This window comes from Xiphophorus hellerii, chromosome 14 (genome assembly GCF_003331165.1).
Source record: "Xiphophorus hellerii strain 12219 chromosome 14, Xiphophorus_hellerii-4.1, whole genome shotgun sequence".
Taxonomy (NCBI): Eukaryota; Metazoa; Chordata; class Actinopteri; order Cyprinodontiformes; family Poeciliidae; genus Xiphophorus; species Xiphophorus hellerii.
Window position 1 is genome coordinate 16,832,801 of NC_045685.1, and position 22,267 is coordinate 16,855,067.

Sequence of the window (22,267 nt, forward strand, 5' to 3'; positions counted from 1 at the left end):
TGCTACGACAGTGCTGTGTGTTGTTTTCAGGAGTCTGCAACCTGTTTCCATTTAGCTTCTCTCCACCTCCAGTACACTGCGTACACTGGAGAGGCCATAGCCTCCCGGCTACTAAATACTGCCTGTTGACATTTTGTTATTCACCAGCCTCTTTTATGTAATCTAGCCAATGTGTATACTGTTTGTAGCAGCTGTTCCTGCTTCCTGGGTGTACAAATTATCAAGTCTAGCCCCGGCTGCAGACTGCAGCAAGACAGGTGTCTCAGTGAGTGAAACAAACGGAGGCTGGCTATTTTATCACAGAAAAATAAACATTGATTTAAGTCTTTGCAAGGAAGACTTTAAACAACTTAATATCCCATACTCCAAGGAATTGTTTTGGCACCCTGAAAAGCAAATCCAAACCTGGGGGGAGGAAAAAAAAGTGATCTTGCTACTGTTATGGATGTTTATTACTTAGCTAAACACACGTTAGGCGTTTATGAAGGAGGGTTTAGAGAAATACAAGACAGACATCCTCAGGCAAGAGCTGTAATGGGTGTTTGTCCCCTGCGGAGAGGGAGTCGGGTTCGGATCAGGGGCAAAAGCTGAGACGGGGAGGGATGCTGTGCCAAGTAGGAAAACCCGTCCAGATCTCGATGTCACAGTTCGTATTTCCACTAGAATTTGCCAACAGTCGCGACTGTGATCAGACGACTGTCATGGTGCAAAATGCAACAGAGAGGTGTAACAGATTCAGATTGCGCCACCATCACTCATCACCTTTCCGTGATCCAGCGAGCAAAAAAAAAAAAGGGGGGGGGGGAGGAGAACACTAAATCGTAACCAAACTGTTCAGATATTCAGAGAGTGAACGTCCTGTACTTGAATTATCTCACGCACGTCTTGGTAAACTAATGAAATAGCGCCGCCAGCCAGGCGATCAGGATGCACCACGGCGCTCCAGCGGATTTTTACGCACGCACCGCGCATGAAAACACCTGCTCGGATGATTATTAGAGGAAGTAGGCAGCCCTCTTGTTTGGAGAACAAGCTTTTAAGTTGGACACATCGCACAGAATCGATGGAAATGAAGTTTTTAAAGAAGCCTGTACACTGTCGCAGTCCAAATCAGAAACTCTCTTGAAGCATACCTGAAGTAAAGTGCTGTCGCGCACTTTTTTTTTTCTTATATTAAATCTTAAAGCCCATAACAGTAATATAAATTAAAAGCCAGGATGCAGCTATGACCGAATTAAAAAAAAAAAAAAAAAAAAAGATTTCAAATCAAGGAGCCAGATGTCAGCTTAAGTAAAAAAAAATAAATAAATAAATCAAGGAATCAGGAAAATTTGATGAATAAATATTTTCTTTTATCATCTGCTAGGCGAAAAATGAGAATAAAGAGCGCTGAAATAAAAAGCCGATACACAGCTTAGGATTAAGTATAAAATCATCGACTCTGGATGTTGTCGTTAAAAACGATGATGCTCCTGCCAGATCGCGCTGCTTCTCTGGTTTTGAAAAAAAAAAAAACCCTTCAAAAACAAAGCTATCCCAACTGCGAAGCACATCATGAGATTATCACCGCCAGTGGATTTCATCTGTCAAACGACAAATACCTGACTCTGAGACATTTCAGTCATTTCGGCATGAATAAGCCCCCCTCTCTTTGCACCCAGAGCGCGTTCCGTCCGCGGCTGGAAAGAGACTCTCCGTCAGTTTTGCAAGCGCAGATCCTGTAAGGAGGTATCCTGAAAAAAAAAGACACTTCGAGCGCGCCTGACAGCCTCTACATGTTTAACTGAGGTGGAAAGCAACACTCCGCATGTCATATATTCCCTTGCTGTAAATCCCTTGCATCCTCAACCGCCGCGTCCAGACGCGCGCGCTACACCGGCACCACTGGAAGAGGGAGAGTAGGAGGAGGAGAGACTTGTCCATCGTTCCAGGTGGAAAAAACCCTCGAGAGGGCTAGAAGAATGTGAAAGGAGGAATTTTTTTTTTTCTTAAGATGCGCTCACCTCTAATTCTGTCCACACCGAGTCCTGGTTACACCTGTCCCACGCCATCCAGAATCACTGAATGACGCTCCGAAAAACAAAACCCAAAAAGGAAAAAAAAAAGGGGGGGAAAAACAAAATCAAGTAAAAAAGAAATCCACACACGCTTCCCACTCGCTCTCACACAGGCAACTGCTGCCCCTCGCCGAGAATGAACCGAGGGCACCTGTCTTACAACTGCTTTCCATCACATGACAAAGCTATTAAAAGTAGGCAGGGGAGTGACTCCGCGTCCACTCCACTCCACTCGCCGGTGACGCGCGGCGAGCGGGCGGAGTCTGGCAGCGCAACGTAGTAAAATCCCGCTGGTGCACTGCAAAAAATGTCCACCGGAAAACCAGATCATGATCTCTTTGACACTAAATCCTATATCAGAACATTAAAAAAAAAAAAAAAATTAAAAAATGTATGGACAGTTAAGAAGGTCAAAGTTTTACGTGGCTAATAATGATAATAATAATAATAATAATAATAATAATAATAATAATAATAATAATAATAAATTATTTAATTTAGAATTAGAATTTTGTTTATAGAGGTGTGTTTTTAAAGGATGATTGGTACGTTGGTTCTATTTAGGCAAATAAACAGCGGTGACAGCATTATCATGGAGGTTTTTTAATCGCATAAATCAATAAGCTAAACAAAGTAATAAATTAACTAAAATATTGCCAAAACAATTGTTTTTCGGCTTTTATTTATTACTATATTTCTGTCGTCTTAGCCTTCTATTTTCAGAGGGATTATATCAATTATTAAGAAGTAAACTCGTTGTGTTGTGCTGAGGATGAAAAGAACGGTAGTGGCAGCAGCATGCTGTGGGGATGACTAGAGAAACATCCCCACAGCATGCTGCTGCCACCGTCACTAAAGTTCAAATCCGTTTCAAACTTAAGACTTTTTAGATATTTTGGCTCATTTCAAATATCTACAAAGGTTGCCTAGAAATAACTGGATATTTTTCATCAGATTAAACTTAAACTCTATAAAACACCAACACTTGTAAAAGTTACCCACCTCAACATTGCCATGATGTTTTTTAACGTCTGAGTAACACATGTGCATGAAATGGAGTCTTGAATCCGTCATTTATTGATGGCAAAGCTCGGCGTTTTCATTGTTTTATTTTTTCTTAAATTAACTGACAAAAGCAATAGCAGTTTAATCTTGGCACCAAGAGTATTTAGATGGGGGTTTTGTGTTCACGTTCATCCTTTCATTTGTTTTTATTTTATCCCAACAAAAAGTTGTCGCAGAGGTAACTCCATCAATTTCAAAAAGTAAACATCTAAAATATCCCTTTTACTATGTATGCCTTTATTTCTAAGTCTCACACTTAAAAACACGTAAAGTTTCCCAAATTATTGGCCTATTTTCAAATTTTACCCTCAAACATTTCCAGATGTTTATTTCTTTTGGAAATGAAACATAGATAAATAAAGTTTGCTCCATTCTCAGTTTTCTTTTTTCCCCCCATACTATCAGAATAACAAAGAGCACCAAAAACTAATTTCACTTTTTTTTTTCTTCCATTTTCAACATTGTGGGGAAAACCCAATAGGTTGTGCGTATTAGCTGAAGTCCAACCACTGCAGGAAAGCTACTTATAATTATGTCACAGTAGTCAAGAAAATACATAAACTATTCTTTTTTTCCATTTTTAATCTTCTTTTAAATTATGAATTTAAAAATACTGGTCTTAAATTCAGAAAATTCCTATTCTTTAATGTAGAAGAGGAGTTTTCTTCTCTGAGCTATTTCCCAATTACCTCCAGCCGTCCCTTTAAATTTAAATACCAATGTTTGGGGTGGGGAGAAATCAAATCAGATAAAGCAGTTGTTTTTAGGCAAGATTTTCTTTTCCACATAGAGACTATGAAAAAAGGACAGGTGGCAGTATGGGCCTTGTATATACTGTCAACAGGATGTTGTATAGGCAACATCACCACCAGAGTAAATAAAAACAGAAGCTTTGTGGATATTTTAAACAGAGGTGGTTTTCTGTTAGGGAGCGGACTGACAGGTATACAGCTGGTATGATGGACTCAATCTTTGCTGCTGTATTTGTGCCATTTAAAGCTTTTTCTGAGCAATTCTATTGACAAAGCAATGAGTTTTTAAACCAATAGGGCTTTTTAAAAAAAATAATGACTGTCATTGTTTCTGTTTGGACCACGTCTTTCAAGAAACACCCAAGCTATAGTCAAACAATACATTCCTGTAATAAGAGACTCACTCCAAGGAATATGGGAATCCCAATCCAATTTTTACTCTTGTAAGCCTATTAAGGCCACCTGAGCATGCAAAAGAGCAATTGTCTCCCTAAATTGGTGAACCACATACAGTAAGTCTCATTAAACACTAAATTGCACAGAAGCCCATAAAAAGGTTGTGCGACTGGAAATGTAAATTGTTCGGCTTGTGTGAGAGCCAGACAGTGTGAGGTAAGGATGTTGCAGTTTATGGACACTTCGGGGCATTTGTAGCATTAAATCTATACATCTGCCCAGTGCCCAGAGATATGCCACCCAGAAACTGAGGGGGAAAAAAAAACGCCCTGATCGGAGCAGGTGGCGTGTGCAGTGACCTCACAGAGTCCATATGGACCAGGATTGCAAAGATAGCAATATAGGAGTGACATGGGCATCACACGGAGCTTCATGGCAGGTTGCTTTGTGACTGCAGCAGAGATAAAACACTAAATAACACTATGTTGAGGTTAATCTTTGATGAAAACACTGTTAGCAATCTCCTTCTGTAAGTGAAGCATGAATGCAGGTAAAGCAGCCAGAAATAAGACTTTATGGCAGCATTTTGATGACAGACATGGCGGGGTGGGGGGACTTGGCACCGAGTTTATGCTCATAAATGATATATCTGTCTCCTAAAGCAGCATATAAGTCACAGTTTTACTGCATATCTGATTGTCCTCTTCATACCAATTAAGACAACAGAAGCTAAAGATAGATAGCGTGTTATGATTCCCTCTTTTGAACAGGCTTCTTTTTCCCACTAAAAACACTTTCCTGCTGCAGGGTACCTTTTCATGTATTCAGAGGCAGAGATTTGAAGATACAGGAATCATTTTTTAAAATGGAAATGAAGGGGAGAAGGAGAGAGGTGGCGATCTGCAGCCTGAAGAAAGTGCAGGTTTTGAAATGCTTTTGTTTTATGGTGTGTTACTGGCGTGCGGTTCTTATTAATATTTTTTAGCATAATATTCTAACATCAGACTGTTTGTTGAGCGTTGCTGTCCCCAGATCTTCTGCAGCTCCTGATCTTCCCATTGGCTCTCATTGGCAGAACAGAAGCATCCCATCTTCATGATTATGCCACCACCATGCCTCACAATGGGGATGGTCTTTTCAAGATGATGCATGTAGGCCTGTGTATTATATGTGACTTGTGGGGCGAACTGAAAACATGAGTTATTCTCTGTGTAATGGATTCTCCCACCTGATTTGTGGATATTTGCAGCTTTTCTTGGCTGCTTCTCTGAATAATTATCTTCTACGCAGGTAAAAACCTACTTCAAAATTATGAACTAGCTTGAGTTGGTCTGTCACCTTAAAATCCCAATAAAAAAAAAACATTGAATATTATGGTTGTGTTGTGGAAAAATGTAGAAAAAAGTTTGTAGAGAGAATGGCAGAAACGAGGCTCAGCATCCAGAGTATAGAGCGCCCAAAGCGGCGCAAGTTTCAGGACCAGTTCAATCAATTCACCCTGTAAAGAAAATCAGCCTCAAGTCTTGATTTCACTCAACCGTTGCATTTAACTGCTAGTTTAGATATCTCCTCTCCATGAGAGTGAATCTATGGGACAGAGTGTGAAAATTTGTTCGCACTCGTTGCTCGCATAGCATGTCGCCTTCCTTTAGGGTGGCCCAAACTCTTCCATCCCCCCTCTAGACCTTTGAATGTTGCAAATTGTCTAACATAACCTCGAAAGTACAGCTCAAACACATTAGAGAGTTAATAAATTAAAAGAGACACTGACAAATTGTAAAACGCCTCTAAACTCGAAAATAAAACGATATGACAACTGTCGGGTCGCAAGTGCAGACATTTACAGGGCCTTGTAAAGCTCTCGATGATTAAACCGTTTCTAAAGAGAGTTAGTTGACAAGTGGAGTTCTCCAAGCCAAAATGGGGCTAATCCACAGATAATTATCTCTGTTTGAATATTCAGTGTGGCCTGACTCGTGGCATGGAGCTTCCTATTTGCATTTCTGGTCTTATTGAATCTGATATTAACATATCTATTAAAAGAGCCAAATTTGCATCAATCTTGGTTTCATTTCGAAGCCAAACGGGGCGTCTGTTTTGACACTCCATCCATTCTTGGGAGACGGTGTCTTGTTTTTGCCTTTCGCTGTTAAGTGTGTCGCCGGCCCTCAGAGAGCGAGCTGCTGCTGCGCGCCGTGTGTGGGGCGGTGATTCATATCACTTTGTTGCATGTCATTGCTCCCAACAGAATCCATCCTAGCATCTGGCCATTTTAATACACGGTGGCTGGATTCATGAGAATTAATTGAGGGCAGAGGTAAAGCGGAGTGCCGCATCTATCTACGCATCCTTCAGGACTTTAATAGGACAGCTTATGCTTCGTTGTCTGGGCAGCCTTTTGATGTGCTTTCAGGTCTTTGGCGCATGGGTCATTTTTCCACTTGATATGTCATATTGTTTTCGCCCTGTTAGGGGACAGTGGAGGAAGTGGTTGCATTTCACAGTGGTCTCAAGCTCTGCAGTAGCACAGGATGTAATGCCATACTGGACTAGCTCCAGGAAGTAGAAATGGACACACTCTGCAAGTAAGCAGTTTTAGAGCCGGGTCAGATGGTGTCACAAGTTTGTGGAGTCCCCCCCTCCCCACCCACCCCTAAAACTCTGATGTGTATGTACGCATATTAGAAAATATGCATTTTACAGATAACTTTCCAAAAAGTATTCATTTCCATTGAACTTTCACCACACATTCTTGCAAATCAGAGCATATTTTGGAAGATTTTCTACAAATAAAAATCTGAAAAGTGTGGCATGAATGTGTGTGCAAGTGTTGTACTTTTTCTATAAATGCCTATAGATAAACTCTGGGGTTCGATGTTTTCCCTTCAGAAATCACATTACTGATAAACATAGTCCTCCAGTGTGTAATGTAGTCTGGTATCAAACTCACAGGTCTGTGGGAGAAAATTAGTGAACAAACAGCATCATGAAGACAGAGGAGCAAACCAGGTCAATGATAAGTTTGTGAAGAAGTTTAAAGAGAGGTTGTGTTATAAAACAATGTCCTCAAATGGAGCCTGCCAAGACATCCACTTAGACTGGTACGGTAGGTACAGAGAGCATTAATTAAAGAAGGACTTACACTGTGGAGATTCAGAGTTTAGGTGGGAGAAAACTATTAGCCATTCACTGCACAACACCGCCTTTATATAATAGTGGGAAGAAGAAAGTTATTGTTGAAAGAAAGCCATTAGAGGCCGTACCAATAGCTTGCAACAAGCATGCAGGTGGCACAGCCACTGTGTTGAAAACGGGGCTCTGGTCAGAAGAGACCAAAGTAGAATAGAAAATGTTAGATGCTAAATGTGGTAAAAGAAACACCATCCTCACCATCAAAACACGGTGGTGGCAGCTTTATGCTGCGCTGATACTCGTCTTCAGAAAGTATAGAGAAGCTAGAGCTAAAGACAAGATAACCCTAAACATTGGAAAAGCTTAACTTTGTGTGCGAGAATGGCCCTGTCAAATTCCAAAGCTAAAACGGATCTTAACATAACGTTCGGTGTTCAGTTTGACTGTACATGCGCTATTTTGCAAAGAGGAGGGCAAAGATTAAATCTCTAAACATGACAAACTGATAGGAACATAGCCCAGCATCGGTAATTTAACAAAATATTGATCTAGGGAGGCTGAATCCAATTTAATGCAACACTTTTCAGGTTTTTATTTGTGTTTATTTAAAAATTACTAAAAAATATTCCGGCTATAATGTAAATAAAAATCTAAAAATATTTAGGCACATGAGGTTTTGCTCGACTGCAGACCCATTAGAGATAAGCGACTTCACAATCCACGCAAATGCTTGTGGTTTACATACAGTGAGCCGGTGAGTTCTCCCTCCTTAAGGATTTCACATCTTCTCTCTTTGTTGTGCCCTTCAGAGAAGACATCGCTTTGCCGCCCTTCGTGCAAAAGCGTGTAATCCTTTCCATCAATGAACTCCACTGTGTCATTTAGCCGCTCCCAGGATGGCGGCTGCTTTCCCCACGGAGAGTCCGGCCCACATTATTAAGGCAAATGGCATGAAGAGGCTAGGGCCAGTTAGCCATGGCAGAGACTTGCAATTTAAAATAGCATCAGCCTCATGTGGTGACTGGTAAACACAAGAAGAAAAAAAAAGAGGCCTGAGGGTGCAACACAGGAACACCCCCTCCTTTCCTGAGCTCCAGGTCTGTTTTGGTAGAGCTGGGGTAAATGTGTTTGGCCCTCCCCAGATACAGTCGAAAAATATCACCTGGTGAAGCGAGCTGTAGTGTCCCCCATGGGCTGGCTGTTGGAGGGACTGTTATTAGGGCTTGTTTAAGATCACCAGCAATTCATGGAAAATGCATGTGAAAAGTGGTGCTGGAAAGAGGGGGAAGTGTGAGTGCACATATGTCTTTGGGAACCTGGCAGAGCTAAACATGCGCTCTGGGCAGGGGCTTCTGAGAGACTTTTTGTTTTGCCTGGGTACAGCACTCACAAGGAATATTAAAATTTATGGGCCATGAGGGTTTGGGTTGCAAACACACACATGCTTTCACACGCTTGTTGATTTGAAATGCTGCAAGCCTCAACTTTAAAACTGTTGTAAAACATTGAACTAATGTCACAACAATGTCACTGGAGGAAATGTGGAGCAAGTTTTAGTAGAGGGGTTGCAATAAAGACATGGTTTATATTCTTTTGAAATTGGGGTTGAGTGGGGTAACTTTATGTCGCCATTATCTTACTTCCATTAGGGATAACTTGTCTTCAGTCTGCTTATGGTTAGCGAAACTAATACCTTTCCCCCAGAAGATCTCAGTCATCTAAGAGGTTTACAGCTATTTACTCTGAACCTGACTGTTTGAACATCTAGTACATTGCAACATGCTTTGGATGAAACATCAAAACTGCTTGGTGTTATATTAACCCATCAGTCTGTTGATGTGCAATGCAGTTGAAATTTATATAACATTGTTTTTAGATTATTCAGATCTGTCCAGATATTGGCCTCAACCTGAATTAGGTTGAGTTTGACCCACCCATCTACAATCTCTCTGATTCTTTAAACTGAAATAGTTCTAGCGGCTAAGATACAGTACTCACTATAACTGCATCACAGAAGTTCATGAAAAAAAAAACATCCATATTACTCCCTATTATTTTTTCAACAGAAATTACACATTGCTGACACTATTGCTTGTCCTCATATAAAATTTTCTATATAGCACTTTTAATGTTTAATATTAAATGGAACTTAACCACAAGAAAAAACTTTGTTTTAGCTAAACAAAATATTCTGATGAACTGAATATTAATTTGCAACAAATAAACAAGTATCTAACTTAAATAATTTTCAAAGTCTGGATAAGTATGGAGGAAGAAAACCATCCATCCATCCATCCATCCATCCATAACAGATAATTATAGAGGGTCAAACATCTATTCAAACATCAGAACAATCTGTCCATTTAGTCCACCGTCTATTTATCCTTGCTAGATGGATGAACAAACATTTGACTTACTGAACAGTGAACTATATACTTTCAAATTTAAACTCTGAGCTCATATTTCTACTGACAACTTTGAACGTTTGTATCTGAAAAAATCTGGGATGTGTAGGAACCCCGTAGACAGACACAGCTTGATTATTTTCATTAAAACATAACCAGCATGTGAAATGCAGATTTAAACATCTCACAAAAACCAAAAACAAAAAAAACCCAAACATTTTTCTGCTGTTTTTCACCAAAGGAATGGAAATTAACTGAGAGATGTAAAAAGAAAAGAAAAAAAGAAACTTCATTACTGAGATCTCATTGCTAACCAGAGGCGAAATTAGGTACATTTCTTTTCAAACTGCACAAACCTCCTGCGAGTCACAAGAAGGGCCCAAAGCACAACAGATGTTGCTGGAGCTCTAAAATAATAGAGAGGCAGGGCTGAATACCTTGACAGTGCAGTCCTTATGTACTCTTCTCACTGGAAGAGCGCCAGGAAAGAATTAGGTCAGCTAAAGTGCATTGTGCCTGGTGGAACTCCATGTTAAAACAGCATCACAGGAGAGTGGAAGAGGGAGCGGGGTTGGTGTGTGGAGGGGGACAGTGTTGGGTGTCACACAGGTACAAATTTCTGGAGCAGCACGTTTCTTTCTTTTTTCTTTTTTTTTTGTCTTGTATCATGAAAACGTGAGCAGAAACATTTACACCCCTGAGTCCAGATTGCAGCCTAATTATTTTCAGCAATGAAAAGGAAAAGTGGAATAAGAGCGAGAGAGGGAGAGGTGGGGGGGGGGAGAGGGGGGGATGCATGCGAATTGCAATTCTCTCATACAGCCTGCATACAGGGTGTATAACCACAAGCCTGAAAAAAAAATCCTTACAGCACAATAAAACTGATTGTATCATCACCTTTTTTCCCCTTACAGGCGGCATTTCTACTACTCTTCACATCACTTCTAAAAGGAGCATGTACTGCTGAAGTACACTGTGATGGAAGGGGGAGGGGGGAAGGGGAAAAAAGCAGGACAGGGATGAGAGGGAAAGAGAAGGAGCAGTCAATACCCATTTTTGCCAAGACATGCCAGTAAAAAAGAGCAAAGAGACAAAAGGAGCAGATGGATGGAGATGGAGCTAATGCTGAAAGAGAGTGTGACAGTCTGTAACAAAAGCCAGAGCGAGCTGCTGGGAGTGATGGAAAGAGTCGGACAAAGATGAGGCATGAATTAGGCGCGGATATGGAAGCAAGGGGGAAGGAAGACGGGAGGCTGAGCGCATGAAGGAGTTATCAGGAATGGGAAGTGTTGACTTTAACAAAAAAATGGGGTCGGGAAGACCGTGAGGCTGCAGTGACCACCTCGTAAGCCTGTTACCCCGATAAACCAACGTCTTTCTGACATGGAGCCACTGCAAGATTCCCAGCGCCAGCCCAACCACATCCTCTATCTGAGTTTTAATCTCATTGTTGCCACCTTTCCAGTCCCCCCCACATCGCCCTGTTATGGTCGGAGATTTTTCTGCTTACGATGGGTATCTGCTATGCGTGTGATGTGTAGTATTTGCTTTCAGGAAAGTCGGCATATTTACTTCCAGGTCGTCTCGGTGCCAACACGAACTCATTGCCCTCTGTCTAACTATCACGTTTATGAGAACAAAAAGGGCGTTCTCTTTCTGGTTGCAACAACCGCAATAATAAGGACGGCAACGCAGCAGCAAAAAGCTGCCTTTATATTTAAAACATTTGTAACTAAATATGATAAATAAATAGCAGACAATTTCTGGTTTCTGATATCAAGATGCGCTGAGGTTTTAAAAAGTTATCCTCCCAGAAATGAGGTGCAAGATGTGCTTTTTCGAGGAAAATGTACCCTCACTGTTACTGCCCACTGCTTTTCAGCTGGAAGAAAGAAAACTGCTACACTGGCTTATAGGTGACGAATTAAAACCAAAAAAAAAAAAGTATCGTCATGCTGTTCCTACAGTTTAAAGTCCTTTAAGTGAGAGAAGCCAGAGAAAGTCCATAGGGCAACTGTGGTTTTATCTGGTTATGTGAAACATTGGATCTCTTTCAGTTTGCAAAACTTTAGCAGACACGGTGTGGAGACAAAAGCAGACACCTATAAAGGTTTTAAAACTACAACTCAGCTTGCTAGACTCCTACGTTGGGTATGTAAAGAACAAATATAGAACTATAGAAGAATGAAACAAAACAAATAAAATGAGTAATTCTTAGCCTCAACTCAAAGCCAGACTTATTAGATACATATTTTTCTCTCTTAAAATAACAGCTGATGTTTCACATTTTTGTATCACTACCATATTTTTACTTCAGGTACTAAATACATTAAGAATCACAGACTGGTACATGCCAACCTAACAGCATGAAAGTGTAAGTAAGCATATCTCCGATTGTGCTGAGCAGCAATGCTGGCTTTTCCTAGTGAGTAGGCAACCTTATTGTTTTTGGCAGACGTCTGTTTTCCAGTCAAATGTGTTGAGCCTCAAGCAATTTCCACTATCTGGAGTCCAAGGTAAATTCCCAAACTTATTTTACTATCCGACGATCTGTAGCTGAAATCTAGTGCAGGTTGGACCGTGAGGAAGTTACGCAACTCAATCAGCAGTCTCGGTTTCCGCAGCGTTCTCCTTGCTCCTTTTCCTGATCCCTTGTTGTGCGTTTTAAAGGTGCTGTGTGTCGGTGTGGACTGCCATCACTGCAGGAATAAACAGGATTAATCAGCGCTGGCGTTGGGCACTTTGGTCCAGATGACGCGTGTAATTAAGAAGTAATTGGCATGTCATCTGTACATGAAGAAATATAACACGCGCCAACCAGATGCAGCCCGCTACAACAAGTGCCGCACCAACGACCGTGTCCTCACAGGCCTTTTATTCATTTATTTTTGCTCACATAGATAACTCCCTTCCCACTGCTGACACTTTTGCTTCCTTAACATCTTTATTCACCCTGCAAACCCGCTCGCATTGTAATTCACTTGCCTGTTCATTTATTTACATGCTAACGCACTTAAACGCTAATTTGCTAACTTATTCATTTATTTACATGCTAACCCACTTACTGCCGCTTGCATTCCGTGACTTATTCATTTATCCACATTTAGGATGACACAGTTACTTTCCCCGAGTATTCATTTATGCGCGTGGGCAAGTCACTTAAATTCTCACCAGCTTAATTAAGAGGCCCCTCTCTTCTCACCTTACACAAAAGGATGGATTTATTGCACATACTCTGTAGCTGCACACAAAGGTAGATAGCTGAGATGCCTCTTTTATGTCGGGGTCAGTCTGGATGCAACAGGGGGTGTAAACTGGCCTTATCTCTCCTTGTAAACTGGATGCTCCAACTTCATGGCTTACGTGGAAGATATTTGGACTGACAGAGACATGTTTATTTAGCTCTTAAGTCTCCTCTAGTTTGAGCAGAAGTCTGCGATTTAAAAGAAAATCAATTTAAAATGATGCTCTAGGTTCTTTCTAAATGACAGAAACCTCTTAATATTCCAGTCGCACCTATCGGCAACCATTCCTTGGAGCAAATGCAGCTCTAAATTTTGTTAACTTAAGAAGCCCCATTGATCCAAACCTGCAGTGCATCTTTGTTTTAAAGCAAATGGACAATATTAATCCTGCAGTGTGTGTTTATGACTAAAGTTTGAATTAGTCTAACAAAGTTTTTAAGGAAGTGGACCATGTGCCTGGATTGTGAGCTCAAAAGGACGTTGGCTAATTTGCAGAGAAGGCTGTAAGGCAAAAATAATGTAAGGAAGAGAGAGGGTGCATAAAGACAAAACGAATATCTCCTGGAGATCTGCTCAATGTGTTTCATCACAGCAATTTCATCCTATGCCAGTTTCCCAGAGAAGCGACAAGACGTTGACAAAAACTAATTTGGAAATAGAAAAAAAGGAAGGAAAACATGGCCTAGAAAACGTTCACTCCACCCCTACTCTTATACATTTCGTCACAATGCAACCAAAAACGCTAAAAGATTTTGCAAAAACCATCTGAAAATGCAGCAGGCCACAAAGTATGTTGCCAATACTTTATGAGACGATCATATTACATGTCCACATAGAAGGAAGTCTGGTCACATTTTACAACTTTTATCTTTGGTCGACATACAAATTATTATGTGTACTGTACATAGTGAAGGTAGTATTATGGTGTGAGCCATTTCTTCCTGTTGAGACTGGAAGATTCTGCAGAGGTCCAACCTCAAGCAAGAATATCAAGTCACTGCCACAATGATTTAGATTAAAACATCTTTGTTAGAATAGCCCAGTCAAAGTGGAGACATTTCACATTTAATTGCACACAGGTGGACTCTATTTATTAATTGAATGTTGCACTGCATTTTATTTAGAGGCGTCAGAAGAAATGGGTCAGAAACACTTTTCAGAGTTCTATTTATTTAAACATTTTAAAACCATGCATCTTTTTTTTATTTTGCTCTGCTTCACAATTCTACACCCCTTCGTGTTTGTCTTTCACATGAGAGCTTAATAAAACAGACTAAAGTTTGTGGATATAATATACCAAAATACAAAATAAGTTTGAGTCTGAAGGATACTTTTACAATATTATATGTAGAAATCAGTGCTGCCTTCTTCTTTGGGCTACATATTTTAAAAGAAATTACCTGTGTGAGTCAGTTAAGAAACACGAGTGTATTTCTAATCACTTCTGTTCCATTACTCTTTTTCTGAGGTTCTGCACCGCAAGGGTCTTAAAGGAGAAGTACTCGGTCTACAAATCACAATATAAATCTTCCACTGCATACACAGCAATGTCAACTTTTTATGTATGGTACAAACACATCTGTTTATACAAGCTGGGAGAGCTGATATTTAACCTGGGAATTGCTTTATGGTTGCTAGACAAAACACATTTTATAGCAGTTTGCTTAACTGCTGTCTTTCATCCGTTGGGGCCGAGCCAAGCCGTGTTCTGTGCGGCTTTGTGACTCAAAGCACGACTGATATCAAAGAAGATTTAAGGACTCCGAAAGAAGAGATTGCATTATCAGAAATTGGTCATCTCCTGTTACAAAATCATTGTAAAATTTGCAAATAATGAAGAAAAGCAAAATGCAAACTTTTTATCTGGAGTAAACTTCCTCTAAGAAGCAAATGCAACTGGTTCAGCTTGGTAGGGGAACAGTCAACATAGCCCCGACTCGTTGGGCAATCCAGCATCCAATATAATTAATGGCAGCACATTTTTAATTACCCCTACGTGGCAGTATGCACTACGGCTTTGTTTATCGAGCCCCACTGATACCCATATTAACAAAGTTAGGTTAATGATAGAGGTATTTTGCTTAATAGCATTTTTATTACTCCCACCAAGCATGAAGCAATTAATTAACAATGGACGAATTAAGTTCCCCTTCTGTAATGGCCTACCAACACAGGACATCATTACCAATCGTCAAAATAATTCATAAAGCGATGACTCAGGTGGCAGGACGGTTATAGAGGGTGGTGGTTGGGGGGGGATGAATATTCCCCAGCACACGTCTGGTTTTTCATTTTAGAAAGGAATAAATTATGGATACGGTCTGTCAGTGGACACGCTGGTGGTGCTGCATGCAGAGCGAACCGCAGGATCAAAGATGCAGAGCGTTCAGTCACAGATGTGGACATGGATTTTCTCCTGAAAAAAAGTAAAAATGGGTTGTTATGAACAGGTGACTTTTTATTTGAATAGATAAACAGTGTTCACACATATTTTCCATCTCAGAGATCATTTGGGCTGCATACAAAGGTTCAGATTTATGGCAGGTATGTCCACAGTGGTCAGGTTTTAAATATGCCATTACGAAAAGCCACAGATAAACAGGAAGAAAGGGAAGAGAAACAGGAGGAAGAAATAGCAGAGGGAGAAAAGGAAGGAAGCAGACAGTGAAGGAATGGTGGACACAAGGATGACTGGGAGGAACAAATGACACAAGGAAGACAGGAAAACAGACATGACAAAAGGAGAAGAACTGAAAGAAACAATAAAAAAGAAAGTGACCAAGGAAGGAAGGAAAGGTGAGAGGAATAAAGGTGCAATAAGTAAAAGAAAGAGGGCCACAAGGAAAGAAGGGATTAAGAAGCAGAAGTACTGTAGGAAAAAAGAAAGAAAAACATGGGATGAAGGACCCAAGAAATAAAGACTGACAGACAAAATGAGAGGAAGGTACAAGGAAAGACAGTCAACAAGAAGGAAGGACATCAAGAAGGAAGGAAACAGAAAAGTCTAGAAGGACACAACTTTTAGATTTTACAGATTAAAAAAAAAATAAAAAAATCAATTTCCATACTCAGTTTTGATTACGTATTTTTCAAGTCTGGAAAGCTTAAATCAAAATCCATACTTTTCCAGACTGAGTAGGATCCCTGAATCAAAGGGGTAAATTTAAGATGCACAGAACGACCACAAAAGAATCAGAGATGGCCTTAGTGAGAAAGGAGCACTGGGCGTTAGAAAAATGACATCGAATAATGGACCTCGAAGACATATTTGAAAGCACATAATCTTTTAAGCTTGCATTTGAAGGTAATCTCCCATTAAAGAACACTAGCTATTTCTTTGTGGAGGAGAAAATGCAAAGACAGCAGAACTGATGGGGACAAATGGCTGTGACTTTGAGTGAGAGTTAAGACAGGCATGGGGGGAAACGGTGCATCTTTCCTGATGCTGGACTTGTGCCGTAAATTCATTCTGTAAAAACAGTGGCTGCTGAGAAATTTAATCCCTAACTCTCCCAAGCACATTAACACACACACGCCCCCACACACCAACACACGCTGAGCACACATGCAACAAAGAGGCAGAGATTAAAGCATTAATTCAGTGAGAGGGAATAGGATACCGGCATAAATTTAGAATGAATGTTTTGGGGTTATCTTCTCTGCTGACTGCCTTTTCTACTCTCTGTACTCTGTTGCACTCCACATACAAATGGAAATCAGGGTCACACCCTGTATCTGGCAACATATAAAGCGCTAAACTCTTGTTTTTCTTTGATAAGCTACATGCGTGCGGGGGTGTGTGTGCGTGTGTGGGGGTGAGCAAGAGTGTGTGTTTACAGTGACAACAGGTGTGTGCGAACATGGAAAAATACCAAACTATTCATGTGCACATGTGTATATTTGCGCGTGAGGGCATGTCTGTTAAATGCATGGCTATTTCCATTTGGGGTGTTTCAAGCTGCAGCGCCTGCCTCAAACGAAAGCGTCCCGGCTGGGATATATTTCACCAGACGCTCCAGCTTCTCTCCTGGCTTCACGCTGGAAACCAGCTGGTGGGCGCTGGGGCGCCACAGAAGAACAGGAAAGCGTGCCTCGTCGTATAGAAAACTGTTTTGGCAGCCTCCAGTCGTCATTAAAAATGCACCAACCCAGAACGCTTCCATTAATTTAGGCGCTGCGTATTCAGCGAGTGGAGCCCCCGTGTACAGTCTATAAAACACAGCAATTAAAACAGGTACTCTTGGCTTCATCAAGGCCTAGCCAAGTGTAATGGCCTGGAAATGTGAAAAATACCTCCAGCAGCCAACGTGCAGCAGGCTGCTGCATGCACCACAGAGTTAGATATGGAAGACGAAGATGACATGATTTAATCTTCCTCCTTCCTGATAATGGGAGGGAAATCTGTTAATATTCCAGCTATGGTGTTTTAGATAATCATCACTCAGGTATCAATTTTCACTTTAAGTTAATCTGTCAGGCTAATGTAGGAAAGGAAATTGAGCAGATGGGCAATACGGTAAAAAAATAGCTTAACATGAGAACAGGTGGGACTTGTAACCATACATCAACATGCAATGCTCGAACCCAACTGTGCTATAGGGGCAACATGCTTATATTTGTTGTACAAGGTTGAGGGCATCCACAAACGGCATCTGTCATGACATAATTACAACTGTCGCATGAACGTCTTGCAGCAGGGCGTTCAAGGAGAAGTGCTAAGATGTAGGCCATCAAAGAACGCTTTCAACTGAAACCTGAGTAGGTTACATTGCAGAGCTATCACATGAGTGGAAGAGCCTCTAAGACTTTGATGAAGACTCAAAGGGACGGAGAGAAATGCTTGCATCATCCTGTCCCACAGCAATAACTTTTTTTTCCCCCCATGTCTACAATCAGCCCAAGCACATCCAGGGCATCCAGTAGTTTTGAGTCATGTTTCATTAACATTTACTTTGTTTTGAGAACCACAGACCGTCCGTCCTGTAATCTGCTAAAGGGAATTTGATCAAATGTTTTCCAGATTCTCTGAAATTGTAGCGCTCCAATTTAGACCAATGTTAAATAGTAGATACTGTATCAATGATATATAGTGATGATGTTGTAGGTTGAAAAGTGGTGCTTGGTTTGGAATGCATAAAGGATTCAATAAAAAAAAAAAAAGTTAAGATCTTGCTGGGTACCCTGCTTACCACCAGATAAAGATGTTAACATTTGTTTCAAGTCTGAGTCCAGGTTTTTAGGTGTTTATGGGGTAAAGCCTCATCAAGTCTTTCAGAAACAAGTCCAAGTCAAGTTTCAAGGTTTTGAGTAACAAGTCTAATGCAAGACTTAAGTCTGTGAGGAGCAAGTCCAAATTCAATTTCACTGTAAAATCTAATTCAAGTTTCAAATCTATGATTTGCAAGCCTATATTAAGTACAATAACTGAAATGTTCATTGAATATGTTGCATTAGTCTGTCCATAGCACTGAATTGATACAAGTTATACATTAAAATTATGTTCAACTTTGTAGTCAATCTAAAAAATAGACTTAAAACTGCTATTGTTTAATAAATCACTTGTCTCAAATATGGCCATAGACTAATGTAAGAGGTTAAAAAATTATTTAGGTTAAAAACATTGGAAATAGGTTAAAACTTCTTAAAGTTGAATAACTTTGAGTTTTGATTTTTTTTTTTTTAATGACACTATGCTTAGAACCTAAAAATTTAAATGTCTAAACAACAAACCTGTTGCAAGGCACTTTAAAGAGCATTTAAAGTGTCATGCAATGAATAGGTGATGGGTTAGGTCGAATTTCTGAATGACGCCTGATTACATGGGGTAAGGATTATTCACAACACTTGAGTCACATCTGAAATCTTTGTGACTTGAGTTAAAGTTTCAAACATTGGACTTCCTCTCTGTCATCAGAGAAGTTTTAGTGGTAAAGCAACTTTATTATGAAAGCAGCACACAATAAGGTAGGGATCAATTTTATGAAAAGGAAATTGCAGCAGTTTTCAACAACAGTCCCTGTGAACCATATTTTTAATATGTATTTTACTACAAAGAGGCAACTGGGCTCCTTTTTATGATTTTTATTCATGATGGATTGTGTCGCTGAATAGGATTATTGAGTAAATAGCATAAATTCTCCAAAATTGAAGCTACAGATAAAACCACACTGCAGTATTGTTGCATAATAAATAGTTTGGATAGATAATAAAACAAGGACGCGATTATGTTTTACAGTAAAACTGTAATGTCTGGCTACTGCTTAATGACTAATGGCAGCGTGATTTTTAATGACTGCTCCTGCTGCTCCCATATACTAATTCAAAAATGATTAGTTTCTTTAGTTTCTTTCCCATTTAAAACTGTGAGCCAGGTCGTGACGTGTGTGTTTCTAAGTGTGTGGGAGTGTGGCGGGGTAACTGAGGTGGCTAATTATGAAATGACCAGACTAAGTTGTTTGGCAACCTTTAGTGAGTGCTTAAGGGTATTCTATCAAGCGGAAATTAGACTTTTTCAAGAGAGCATAGGGGGAAAATATTTGTTCTGGGTTTTAAACTTACACAACATAAAAATCAGAAAGAGGAAAATAAAATGCAAGCCTAAACCTTTCCTCGATTTTCTTAAAAACATAATGTTGTGGCAAAACTAACCCAAATGGAGGGGGAATGCCTGTCATAAACGGGAAAACATGTTTAAAAAAGGACCGAATTCATTAAACCAGAACAAAAACCACAAGAGAGAGTTGCCGTGTCCTTTGCAGATATAATGACGGTAACAATCACAAAAGAGCATTGAGTTTGCTTTCAAATGATAATTTCTTGCTGTGGGTACAATTTCCACATACAGAATTGGGAAAAATTGCTTTTGTTTACTCAGCTCCATCTACATGGAACATGTTACAAAAAGACAGGAAATTAACTTATTTAATTGAGCACTTTTAAATCCAGACTAGGAACAATAGCCTGGATAACTTCCTTAAATTATGACGGTTTTTTATTTTAATGTCATTTTATCGTGTAAGTAATTGTAACTGCAATGTAGCTTTGGCTGCCTCCAGGCCAGAAGTTTTTAATCTCAATGCGACTTTCCTGGCTAAATAGAGGATAAATAATAAAAGTCCAAGATAACCACTAAAGTACGATCGTCAATTTTGCATAATTTCATATGACTAGAAAAGCTAGTTATGCATATTTCAGTAAATGAATTCCCTAAATAAATAAACAGGTCCTGTAGAAGTACTGCAAGAGCTGTGTCTGCATTTTCCTCACAAAGTTGAGTTTGTTTCCAGTGTTTGTTGGACAATGTTTTGCCCGAAACCAGAGCTTTTGGTATTTATGTACACGATCTCAAGGCGTAGCTGTGGATAGCGGGGGGAGTCTGGTTTTGATTTCTAAGAGTCATCTTTGCTTTTTCCAAATATAGAAGCTATTCAAATTTCTTTAAGCTGAGATTCTCAGTGTACACTGCAGCGATTTGACCTGGGAAGAGGGATGTCTGGGTTTCCCTCCTGGATCTGTTACTCCCTGAATCTTGAATAAACTAAAGACAGTGAAAACATAAATATAAATATTCCTGAATGCTAACCACTGGAATTTTAAAAGTGGCTATTAAATTACAGTGTATGAATTAGTCCTGAGTTGAGTAACTTCTGGTCTCCTGTAATGACACCATGGTTTACATCTTTGCTGTGCAGGTCTGAGGTTAAGAAAGTAAGTCTGGAAGTCCTATGACCAAAAAAAAAACCAATGCATGTACCTCAAGAGTTTGTCTCTTGCGTTCTCCAACACTATGTCTTCTTTAGGATTGCCAAAGCTCAAACCGGAAACTGTTACTCAACCACTTTCACATACAGACCAAAGACGGGAAAAGCAATTTAGCTCTCGGACTAACTACACAGTGCCTTGTCTGGGAATGGATTTAGTGATTTTGATCTTTTTTTGTGCCTGCGCTCTTTGTCTCTATTGTGAAGACTCGGAAAATAGAGTGAGAAAGAGAAGGAGGTGGGGGCGAAGGGAAAAAAAACCCAAGTTTGACCGAAGCCCAGTCAATTATCTCCCAGGTGTTTGACTGAAGTGATTGTAAGCGATCGCAGCAGTTCCCACGAGCCTTGGACTGAGAAGGGATGGAATTAGCCACGAACAAAACCCAATTCAGCCGAAGTGAAGAAACAGCAGTTTTTGAATAAAACCGGGCAAAGAATGTAAAAGAAAAGGTTTCCTGCAGAAGATAAAGTCGAATCTCAGCTCCTTTTTATTCCCCTTCCTCTTTCGCCGCTCTGCTCTTACCCACAGCCTAACCATATAACCCGGTCTTATAAGCAAACTGCGAGTCTGGAATTGTGTCTGTGATGCTTCCCATACCTTATTGTGCAGAGGTTAATTACTGGCAAGGCATGAGAAAATTACATTCTCAAAGTATTATGATTCGTCCGCTTCCACTGTCTATTTCTAGTTATATGTGTAGTCTTTATACGAGATAGTTGGGAAACCAGATTTTTTTAGACTTATTGGATATCAAGTATCCTGGTTTTAGATTTTCTATAAAAGTGACTATTCTGATTACTTATTGCAAATTACCTTTCTTTCCCACACTACTTCCTCACGAAGATTAAGTTATAGCCTGTAGAGAGCACACTGTGTTTTAATACCACTGGACACCTTTCTATTGATAGCAGATTTTCTTGTGTCTGCTCATATTCCTCCTTGAGAGAATTCAGTGATACTGCGGCAAAGCATGTGTGGACACAGAAACCAGTGATTCGTAAAAGCCCTTTTCCTTCTGGTCACATTGCAACGACAGTTTCAAGCACGTCATAATTTTTCTAATGGACTTTTTTGGGGCTCTGCTGGCCTTTATTTGAAAGTGAAATGACAGGAAAGTAGGTTGTGAGAGAGGGTGATGACATGTAGCAAAGGTCAACAGCCCAGGACTCGACTCTGTCATGGCTGTGTCAAGGACTGCAGACTCTATACATGGGTTGCATGCTTTACCCCTGCACTACAGCCTTGCCTATGTTGTAATTTAATGAGGTTGAGCAACACAAGTAAAACTTAAAATGGAAGGTAAATGATGGATTTATTCAAAACGAGAAAAACAGCCAAGAAGCCCAAAGTACCTCTGGAGGAGCTGCAGAGATTCAGAAAAAGTGTTGTTCAAGCATTGCACAAACAATGCCTTTATAGAAGAGTGCCATGAAGGAAATAATTGTTGAAAGGAA

The 22,267-nt window shown here is 40.1% G+C and overlaps 1 protein-coding gene across 9 annotated transcripts in view; it reads right to left on the minus strand.

The window, feature by feature from the left end:
* ppargc1a (peroxisome proliferator-activated receptor gamma, coactivator 1 alpha) overlaps positions 1 to 22,267 on the minus strand; it is a 321,705-nt gene that overhangs the window by 45,948 nt on the left and 253,490 nt on the right. For 2 of the 9 annotated variants that reach the window (XM_032583441.1, XM_032583440.1), the window contains exon 1: positions 2,004 to 2,254. The exons of 4 other annotated variants lie outside the window; for them this stretch is intronic. In XM_032583441.1, coding sequence (XP_032439332.1) covers positions 2,004 to 2,051 — 48 coding nt within the window. In that variant the 5' untranslated portion in view covers positions 2,052 to 2,254. Of the gene's footprint in view, positions 1 to 1,601; positions 1,927 to 2,003; positions 2,255 to 22,267 lie in introns of those variants that run through there. 3 more of the 9 variants (XM_032583447.1, XM_032583446.1, XM_032583442.1) reach the window with 2 other exon arrangements.